Genomic DNA, 10,967 nt, shown 5'->3' with positions numbered 1-10,967 from the left:
CTCAAGAAAATGATTATTTCTTTTTTGTTCTCTACTTCTATTTTCATCTTATCATGTTTCGGATCCACCCCTAATATTTTACATATTAATGAAGTGAGTGTCGCTGATTTGTTATTTAATTGCTAAAAGTTAAAGCCCTTTGCGGGTTGGCTCACCTTGGTGTGGGGTACGTTGGATTGACTCATTAATAAGTTTACTAGGCACTAGGGTACCCTAGCCGCCAATTATATGCTCTAATTGAACAATTATGAACAGATTCTTAATGCGGTTCGCTTGCTTTCTTGATTATACGAAGTTAAATTTAAGGAGTAAAACAAATATTTAAATCTATTCGCTTTTTGTACGTAAAATTTTCCGACAAAAAAAAAGAAAAACTGATCAAAGAACAAATAAGATCGAGTATTATTATTATGTAAAATGTATGGATGAAATGATTTGAAAGTAGCAATTGAGAAAAAATAGTGCATGAAATTAACATTCTTGGTTGGGACGTTAGCACTGGCAATCCACCACACCGTTGTTCTGCTGCCCATCAAAGATGGGATGTCTCCATCACCTTTTTTTTTTTTTAATATTTATCACCATACTCCAATTTCCAAACATTGGGGTCAGTCGTGCAAAAGGGGAAAGCAGGTCTTAACTTGAATGCTGGAAAGTAAAAGAGGATGGACCATTTTAATCCACAGCACCGATAAGTTTGTTCCTTCATTTATCTTTTATACTGTATAAAGGCAATACTATCAATTAGGTGTTCAAATTTCCATTTTAATTAAATTAATCTATCAAACTAATTTAACATGATTAATTGGTTAATTGTTGAATTATTTTTGATCAAATATAAAAAATTATTTTTAAAAAGTTTCAATTGTCAGTTAATTCAATTTAAAAACCAAATTAACTGATATTTTAACTAAAATTTAATAAAAATTAAATTACATAAAATAAAATCATTCTATTATAGAAATTGTTAGAATTTTTAATTTAATATTTTAATATTTTATTCAATAATTTTATTTAATTTATTACAAATATAAAAAATTACAAACTTGAAATATAATTTAATTTAAAAATAACCTAAAAATTTAATAAAACCGATTACATTTTATTTAATTTAATCAATTAATTTTCAAAACTAACATATTCAATATAATTAATGAAAATAAAATAATATAATTCAATTAAAAGTGATCCGAATCGAATATCATAAAAGAGGATGAGGCTGCCCTACCAAGAAAATAAGAGCACGTATAATTACTTAAGCACCATAATAGCTAGACTTTTTGTGCCTCTTCTACTCGTGGCTTCGTGTCTTACTGACCTAAACACGTTTAAAAATCAACAGCCCATCCTGCTAAATAGTGGAATTGATCCTTTCTTCTTTCATCAATTCAATTCTATTGCTTTCAGCGTAGGATGCAACAATGGCAGCCATCATCAGATTTCCATCGGATGCACGGACTGGTCAGTAAAAACAAGTTGTGATTAATTCTGTAAAAAAACAAGGAATTTCATAATGATAACGTAACCAAATAAGTTAAAACTCTCTTTCTGATAAATATAATGTGCCATAAAGAATACGTTAGAATTATTGGCATTTAAAGTTTCTGAACAAGTAGGGGAATTGAACCCTTCAGAAACTTGGAAATGCATAATTGGTACTCATTTGTAATGTCTTGCAAAAATTCAAAACCAACCAAACTAATTAGGACAGTAGGAAACATCATTCATAACTAGCTAAAAACTGGTTGAATCACTAAACCTGCAGCGAAAAAGCATTTAATAGTGAAAAACATTCTATGACCAATATCAGGCCAGCCCATCCACCTGCTACTCGTATGTGAAAGACCTAAGCACGCACAACATTGAACAAAGACAGAAGTCCAAAAGCTTGACATTTCTAAAACTTTTGTTGCACTGATAAAGTAAAATCAGTGGCTGCAACAGACAATAGAACATAAAGATGCAGCCATTAATGTCAGCTAGGGATCATCATCATAAGGTACATCCAAGACTGCTGATGACCGAAGAATCAAAATAGGCCTTCCATTATGATGAAATTCAGCAAGCATGGCATCATGAGAGGGTTGATGGTCCCAAATATTTCCCGTCAAGTCCACTTGCTCTAGATGACCTACACAATAACAGATCTATTCTTCATTTGCAATATAAAAATCACCAACTCTTCCATTCAGATAATGTGTAGAAGATTGGATGCCATTAGGAAATATATAAATATCTTTTAACTTTCTGTATTTCAAGCTCCAATGGATGCTATTTTCTGCATTGTCTAAAATCTGAGATCTAACATGCATAGTTGCAACCTGCAAATGTGGTAAGTGTGCACATGTAAGGGCAGTAAAAGCTGTTGCTTATGCAAGAAAAAAAGTGAGATATGCATTCAAATTGAAGATAAAATGATATTTCCAACGTGCTGTCAATATCTAGTAATGCTGGCATCAGAAGGGCAACTGATGAAACTAAGATGCTAAACTATATATATAAAATTTTAAACATGATCTTACAAAGAATACCTGTTGAAGTCTTCAGTGCAGAGCATATTAAGGTCAAGGATTCTACAGGCATAAGATTATATGCTGCATTGACTGCAACAAGTTTAGGAGCCCGACTTATAAGCTTTGACAAAAACTTTGCAGTTTCAATCCCACCACGATTTTTACTACATAACACAAAAACAAGGTAACTACTTTATTATTCAGGAAGTATTTGAAAAAATGAAAAAGAACTGAAGCATAGATTCAAACCTTATGTTAATTTCAACAAGCATCAAGTTCTCCATTCCTACATCTTTTAGTTTCTGAAAGCCAGATGGACCTAGTCCAATAGCTTCGAGATTCAGTATTTGGATAGATGTACCCCAAAAATTTCCTAAAGCTTCTGCTACTTGGCTGAATTACATCAATATAAGCTCAATCCTTTTCAAGTAAGAAACATAGATGGTAAAGGGTTACTTCTATGCTGGCATCATCCAGACAAACCTGCCAAGGCGATTATCAGCAACAGAGAGAGAATTCAATGGCATTTCTAAGGTTGATAGGACATCCAAAAGTTGGGTCACCCCATCACTGGAAAGCTCACAATTCTCCAGATTCAAATCAGTCAAGGGACAGCACTTTCTAGATGCTTCGGTGAAATAAGGGATTAAACTTCTGCAGAATTTCAATGCAGGTTGTGAGATAGCATATGTAAGGTTTATAACAAAACATCTCGAGATATATACTTGGCTGACCTAATGCCGTCATCTTCAATTTGGTTGTCACTAAGATCCAAAATCTCCAAGCTTGGCATATGAACCAGGGCATATCTTAGACTACCAGCATCATCTTTCCTTAGATTATTACCCCTAAAAACAAATTTCCTTTTATGTTGCAGAAAATACATTTTCAGGCTTGCAGTGGGTTCCTACAACCCTGCAAAGTATAAGCTGACACTGCCCAGCAGTAATATCCTCAAAGCCCTTGTGAAATGGTGATGAACAATATTATGATCGCTGGTTAATTTAGTACCAGCAGTCATGAGTTAAGGAACAATAATTTGCATGAGTAACACGCATGAATAATGACATACCGTAGATTGAGGATGCGTAATGACTGCAAAGATTTGGTCATTCCTGAAGGTGACAGAAGGGCACTTGATCTCCAGTTGAAATTAGAAAGCCATCCTGCTATCTGTGAGATTAGGGATTAAATATTTATGCTGGCTAACAATAGATATTTTGTTAAATGTTGAAAGAAAATTTCAATGGAAGTGCATCATTCAACATTGTTTTCGGAAAGGTCAAGGCTTGATAGACCAGACGAAGCATCCAGTAGAGTACTGAAAACCCTTTGGGCAAAATTCCAATCCAGATGGTTGTCACATAGCTTTAATGAACGCAAGGACCTAAAAACAAAACGAATCATATGCATGCATAAGTAAGCAACAGGATTAATTGCTGGATAAAGAAAGCTGTACCCAACTTTCCAGAGATTTACACTTCTAAATAAACTAAGAAAGCTTACTAACATTATATGGATTCTTTACTGTCCCTAAATCAATGCAAAAACTTGCAATATTTCAACATATGCATGTTAGACGTTTTATAGCAGAAACTTGTACTCAAGTCCTTAACAAAGAAATCATTTGCAAACTTCCAACTTTACTTTCCATTTTTAGAGAATAATTATAGACCATAAAATTTGGCCATTTTCATTACAGGACAAATAAGTCACATATTGACCAAATAAAAATAAAATTTATTTTCCTTGAGTGACAGATTCCACATGTTACATCAGCAGATGCACTGGGTGGTCAAAGATTACCAAATTCCTTCACTAGTATTCTCGATATTAATGTAAGTACCATGAGAAGCCAGGCATGGAAGGTTAATGTAATGGCATTTTGAGGAGAAAACCCTCCGTTTAAGATATCCATTTCAATGTTTATCATGCAAATTGAAGAATGTGATTGTCCAACACCTCAAGCAATCACCGAAATATATATACCCAAAATTCACCAAGAGTGAAGCTTAAAATGAAAGCAGATGTACCTTCCTGAATTTAGAAATGATGCAAGTCTATGAGCTAAGGAAACTGGATCCATTTCAAGAAAGCTTGAAGTGCTAATGGAGAAGTGCTGTATTTGGTGAGTTTCTACACCTCTCAAGTACAGGGACCCACAAATTGCATCCATAAAGCTGGAAGAAAGCTTGCAGTGTACAAATTCAAGTGATGTTAATGTTCTACAATTCTGACCGAGAAGTTTGCACAATCCATCAGCCTGCAAAAGTAGGAAGTAAAAACAGTTAAAATCAGAAAAAGAAAGGAAGCTTTTAATTATAAGTATACTGATTTCTAGAAAATTCTTATATTTTCCAATTTTCTATACCTGCCATAACATTTCAGGATTATTAAATGAATAAAAATTTTGAACTATGGGATGAGAGAAAAGCAATTAAGAGGAAAAGATAAGTGGGAAAGAGCACTTCAGGCCAATGAAGAATTACCCTGGTGCAGTACAATTAAATCAGACTGCATGACACATTGAACCGTAAGTCTTGGAGGTTATTACATTTCCCTAAATGACACTCTTCCTAGAAAAATGATAATTGACTTCAAAAGTATTCATGCCACAACATTTGATGTCATGACTCAGGTCCATTCCAAGAAGATTTGCAATTATGGTGTTTATTTGAATATTGGACTCATGTAGGACTTTAGCTAAGCTAGAATAGATACTAATAAAAGTTGTCCTTTAATAAGGATAGAAAGTTGTTGATTTTAGCTTGTTTTCTGTTTTTCTGGTTTTAAGTTTCTTGTTTTAGGTTTCTCTATGTTCTTAGGATTTAAATTATGATATTGCAGTTGTTTTAAGTCCATATTTCTAAGTCAATATTTTAGATGAGTCATCCTAATTCCAAGGAATAGAATTGCTAGCGCTATACAAATAAGCAGGTAACTTCAAGGAACAATTTACAATAATTTCAGCAGCTGTAATACATTCTTATGAGTTGGGTGAAGCAACCCTGACTCTAGATGTTAAACATAAATCTTTTCTTATTTTTCTTTTTTGTCATACTTATGACCAGTCCTCAATAGATCCCTATGGACCCTAAAATGGTCATTTATACAGCCCGACAAATCCAGATTAAAGCAACCATCCAAATTATTGCTAATTTACTTTTCATGGATAATGTCGCCATGCCATTAAGCTTAGAAAGAAAGGACTAATGTGTTATTCAAGAACTTAATTCCCAACTATTTACTAACGAGCATGCACAAAAAGTATTAAGCTTACATGTTCCACGGATCTGATCCACCGTACCAGCAAGCTTTGCAACTTGGAGTTCCTTAAAAGTTGCTGCAACAAAATGTCATCAGCTAGCAGACATTAAGTTGGTGTACAGATTCTCCATAGACGTACTTAATATGCTATGAATCATAAGTATATTGAAAGAAAAGAAATGATAGCTAGAGGAAGACAAAAAAGAGAAAAACCTTCAAGATATGAAAACATACTCACTCCAACTCTCTTTTCTCTTTCAGACACACATATTGTTGCATACAAACACTTATGACAGAGAGATTATATGGTTACTATGACCTAATATGATTATTTATTATAAAACATTCCCTATGACAAAAAAATTCAATGTTGCCAGCTTGTTGAATGTTTATTAAACTGTGATTCTGTAAGAAACTATACACCTTTCATAAGTATATGGAAGAGCCAACCACACAAAATTTGATCAAAGAGAAAGAAAACCAGCTACATTCTTCACTTATCAAAATAAGGAGAGAGAGAGAGAGAGAGAGAGAGAACAACTTTATAAAATTTCAAACTTACGCAAGATTCTGCAACACAGAGCACATTTTGAAGTCTCAAACATCTGCACAAATAAAATATATAAGAACCTAAACATTTGCACAAGCCAAAATATTAGATAAAATGCAATTGAAGCAAAATAAGGATGCATTTTCTTAGGTAATCTAAAAAACTACATAAATATCAATAAAATAGTTTGTATGAATGCTTAATTACTAGAGAAATTAAAGAGGAACAAAATGTAGCGTGAAACATATTTATTAGTAAATCAGGACGTGCTGAGGGGAAAAGAAAGATCAATATCATGAAGGAAAAACAGTTCAACTCATATATATAATTTAACTGCAATCCCTTGCCAATTAAGGAACATGGGCATGTGCTATACCAATATACAGATGTGTCATTAGAGGTTACCTAGCATAACATCCAAATTGCTGGCAGTGGTAAGACAATTTCAAGTAATCTGATCCTGAATTACTCATATGATCCACATAACCAATATATTTCATTATATTCTCTGCACAAAAAAAAAAGAGATAAGAGGAACAACAATCTTTAACAGTGTTGGTAAGACAATTCAAAAGGTAAAGGAAGCATATAAACAAAATGCAAACTCAAATCATGTTTTAAAAAAAAAAAAAAGAAATTTCTTCACTTGCTCTACATTTAAAATGCATTAAAAAGTCATAACGGAGGAGTAAAAAAGACAAATTTGAAGGAGAGAGGGGGAGCTCATGGATGAAGCTAATTTTAAGAATTTGTAACAGTAATGATAAGTTGAGATGTGCAATATAGTTGAAAACTTTTCACTATAGATTTGCATGGCAGTGTCATTAACCACAAGAACTTTGCCCCTCAATGCATGAGCAGGAGGCATCCATGCAAACATCATTACAAACAAAATTTATTGCTCTTTATACAACTTAATTGTTCATTATTGATTCTCCATTTGGTGGGTGACTAGCAAGCAAAGCAAATAGGCTAATATCTACCATAAAATGGCAAAAATCATTTGATTTACCATACAGAGATATATTAAATGCCAACGTGTACGTAAAGAGTACCAAGAGGCAGAAATGTGTATTCTAATCCATAGAATTTCACCCAAAACTTTCAAAATCACATAGATTGCAAAGGCTAAGTATCAAAGTACCTGAAATCTGTATCTCACCGAGGCATCCACTAAATGATGGGAGCAAAGCTAGCTCTGCTGCTTCATCTAGGCAACTGTATTTCAGTTTAATGAAAAAAAGGATAGATCATGAAGACAAATCATGAGTAGGCCAATAAGTAAGAAGTAATTAGCTTGCATAATTGAATCAACATACTTTTGCACATGTGTTTCCCAATAAATCTGCTGCCAATCAACTGATTGGACATGCTTCACAAGATCGGGCCAACGTAGCTTAAACAATGCCTTCCATGCTGTTTCGAAATTTCCATTTCTGTAAGAAAATAGCATTTTACAGTCATCTCACAATTCTACCATTAATGTCTACATCAAACACGAAGGGGATGTAGAGTCATTGAATCTAACTTACCTTCCACGTTTCCTTCCATTTTTTAAGTCATTGCTAGTAGAATCATAGTCATCATAGTTCTTAAACGGCCTGCTCAAAGAGAGTTAATACCATTGCAAGAATAATTAAACAGCCCAAAATATAGCAGCAAGTTAGCAAAAGTTAAACAAGCATTGAAAAGAGATTTTATTTTTAAATGCAATAACCATCTTATGCAAAATTTTTCACAATCATTCTCATTTGTTAGAAGATTCAAGGTTAGTTAACCTAGAAAGACGTGTCTCAATCTATTTACCAAAATTTCCATTTTAAGAAAAAAAAAAGAAAAGAATTTTCACATTTTCTTCACCTCAAAGGCTTAAAGATTTGTGAACCTTAGCAGGAGCAATATACAGATATCCAGAATCATTCAGCTACAACAGCTATAAATTTGAAAACCAACTCGAAAACATAAATGCGGTACACATAAATTTAACTAACATTTCACTTTGCAACTTCTGCAGGGCCAAAGGAGGTAGGCATTTTACTAAGGAATTGAACAACTCCGGAGGAAGCTCATAGACGTGCGATAAAAGATCATCCTCTGCAACCAACACAACCAATTATTCAATTTAACAAATATGAACTGGAAAACATCATCTCTTGGCAACTTGGCATTTCTCGTACAGTGCAATCATTATTCACTACAAGCATTGAAAAGGGAAAAAAAAAAAAGAAAGCAAATTTACTGTGAAGGAGTTCTCTTTTAACTGCGTCGATGCTCAGAGACACCAAAGAGGGAACGTTCACCATTCGCCACTCTTATACATGGAAAACGAACGAACAATACATTAATAAAAACGAAACGGGGAATTTAAAGAAGAAAAAAAATGCCCTAAGCACGAAATTTGAGTTGCTTTAAAACCCAAAAACTGGATGTTAAGATTAATTGGTTTAGACCATAACTGGAATCATCATTGACGAATTTTTGAAGGAAAAAAAAAAGTGTTGAAGCTTCAAGGACCCAAGGACAAAAAGTGAAAAAAAAAAAAGGGTTATGGTTTAGCAGTTACCAGAAAGTTTCGGAATGGATTTGAAAATTTTGCCTGTTTTGGTTCTGGTTCTGGAGCAATCAAACCAAAGAGAAATATTTTGCTGCTTTTTCAAAACATTGAGACCAGAGCTCTGTTCGATTCGACGGCGTCGTCAATCTGGGGCGAAAGCCCTTTATTTTATCTCTCACTATACAGTAACCCTAATTTTTCTGTCTAATATAAACCAAAATCCTCTAAAATTTAAAATCCAATTTGTGGACAGTAAATATTTGTCTTAAAATATAACGTAAGGGTTGAATTTAGTATAAAATTATAATATTAAATACGTGTATAAATATTTGGTAGTTTTGTATAAAAAGTGGCAATATCAAAAAAATTTTTATCTAGGTATTACAGGTAATTATCTATATATAATTAAATCTATAACTATATATAACAATTTTTTTTTTTTACATATATATATATATAATAGCATACCCTTAAGTTTCAAACAATTAGTTTTCTTACAAGTCTTCTGTTCTATTTTTATAAATTTTTATTTAAAAAAATGTTATTAAAAAATTTACAATTTTTTTAATAAAAATATTTCTCCTTAAATATTTTTATAAAAAATGACAAAAAAATTGTAAAATATTAATAATCAATTAAACATATATATATACATACATATATATAAATGCATACATTTATTACTATATTCCTAATTTAATTAGCCCTTAGGAGAATATTATTTTATTTTTTATAAAGGTTTTTTTATTAAAAAAAGAAAAATGTTATGAAAAAATACAAAAAAAATTAATATAAATATTTCTTGATAAATATTTTTATGAAAAAAATAAAATATATAATATTATTAACCAATTAAAAAATTATATATACATACATATAAATACGTACATCTATTCCTATATACTAATATTAAAAGTGGCTTCTTAATTTTTACAATTCATTTGTTTTAATTGGGGGCTTATTACTTAACATTTGTCAAACAATTATACTTTCACAATTTTTTTAATTTAGTTAAGGAGCAAAATAATATTTTGTATACATAAAAACAGTCTTTCAAATACTGTTTTAGGTTAAGTAAAAGTGTAATTGAATGGGACCTTTAACCTTCTTTTTTTTAATTTTTCTTTTAAAAAAGAAAAACATAAAAAAGTAAAATCTCTAAAAAAAAAGAAAAAAAAAGGAAAATATGAGTTTTTTTTTTTTTTTCAACCTCCTAAAACATATCAAATTGTTTTAAATTAAATAGTAAAAGATATTTAATTAAAAAAACTTTTAAAATGAAAATTTAGATAATGTTGTAATCAACAATTTTTTTTAATTATTTTTATAGATAAATAAAAAATAAATACAAATAAATTTAAATAATTTATATTATTTTAAAATAAAAAAGTGAGCCTGAATGTAACTGGATAAATTTTTTAGTATATATAAAATTTATCGTATGATAATTCGTTAAAAATAATTTTTTATTTTTGTCAAATTTATAGGTAATTTATATTAATTTTAAATTATGTTACTTTTATTATTTTTTATATAGTAGCACAATTAGTTAGAAACATATTTTTTTAATTTTTATCAATTTTAAATTACGTTACTTTATTTTTTATATGATTTTATATATTGTCTGAAATTGTAATGTTTGATGTATATATTTTCAAGTTTGAAGAAAAAATGGAAAATGATGGAAATAGCTTAATATATATCGTCAAAAAACTTGTTAGCAAAACACAGAGAAATATCAAATAGGTAGCGTAGTCAACCTTGCAATTACATAGCTGGCAAACACACAAAAATAAATTGTGTTGGGTTTGGAGAAAATAAAGGAGAAAAACATTTATCAGGTCCTCGAATCCATGGCCATGATGGTGCTGAGGTTCATTGGATTAATGTACTCAGTTGATCCTATCATGAACTGCTGAACTATCAATCGGTTTGCTCTCACACTCGGGTGGAAGCCGTCCCAGAAGGCGTAGAGTCGTAGACGTTGCGGTTGGGGCACAAATTTGACAATCTGGTGCATAATCCTAATCCATTGTAGGGTCATTGCCCACAACATGCTACCTTTGATGTAACAAAACCTGCA

General features: G+C 31.4%; 1 protein-coding gene across 2 annotated transcripts; it reads right to left on the bottom strand.

Annotated features, from left to right (window-relative positions):
• Positions 1-1,682: 1,682 nt before the first annotated feature.
• Positions 1,683-9,066, bottom strand: LOC111305372 (RNI-like superfamily protein). Of its 2 annotated transcripts, none has more exons than XM_022902851.2 (17): positions 8,894-9,066; positions 8,570-8,641; positions 8,322-8,424; positions 7,863-7,931; positions 7,650-7,766; positions 7,475-7,548; positions 6,736-6,838; positions 6,343-6,385; positions 5,794-5,856; positions 4,547-4,776; positions 3,780-3,900; positions 3,586-3,686; positions 3,248-3,361; positions 2,997-3,167; positions 2,763-2,906; positions 2,532-2,677; positions 1,683-2,321 (listed from the first exon to the last, which is right to left on the bottom strand). In XM_022902851.2, exons 2-17 carry the CDS (start codon positions 8,631-8,633, stop codon positions 2,302-2,304), a joined length of 1,683 nt encoding a protein of 560 aa, XP_022758586.2. In that variant the 5' UTR covers positions 8,634-8,641; positions 8,894-9,066; the 3' UTR covers positions 1,683-2,301. The 2 variants fall into 2 exon arrangements, with proteins under 2 accessions (XP_022758586.2, XP_022758585.2); XM_022902850.2 differs by having other exon boundaries at positions 1,683-2,131.
• Positions 9,067-10,967: the final 1,901 nt, after the last annotated feature.

This window comes from Durio zibethinus, chromosome 21, assembly GCF_047325235.1.
Source record: "Durio zibethinus cultivar Kanyao isolate XHJ-2024 chromosome 21, ASM4732523v1, whole genome shotgun sequence".
Classification (NCBI taxonomy): Eukaryota; Viridiplantae; Streptophyta; class Magnoliopsida; order Malvales; family Malvaceae; genus Durio; species Durio zibethinus.
The sequence above is the reverse complement of the archived record's forward strand: the minus strand, read 5'-3'. Positions and strand labels throughout refer to the sequence as shown.

Excerpts from the sequence above, each read along its gene's own strand:
- LOC111305372 (XM_022902850.2), bottom strand. The coding sequence starts at position 8,633 with ATGGTGAACGTTCCCTCTTTGGTGTCTCTGAGCATCGACGCAGTTAAA. Across the intron at positions 8,425-8,569 it reads TAAAAGAGAACTCCTTCACA|AGGATGATCTTTTATCGCAC; the intron begins GTAAATTTGCTT and ends TGTTGGTTGCAG. Across the intron at positions 6,386-6,735 it reads CAATTTGGATGTTATGCTAG|ATGTTTGAGACTTCAAAATG; the intron begins GTAACCTCTAAT and ends TTATTTGTGCAG.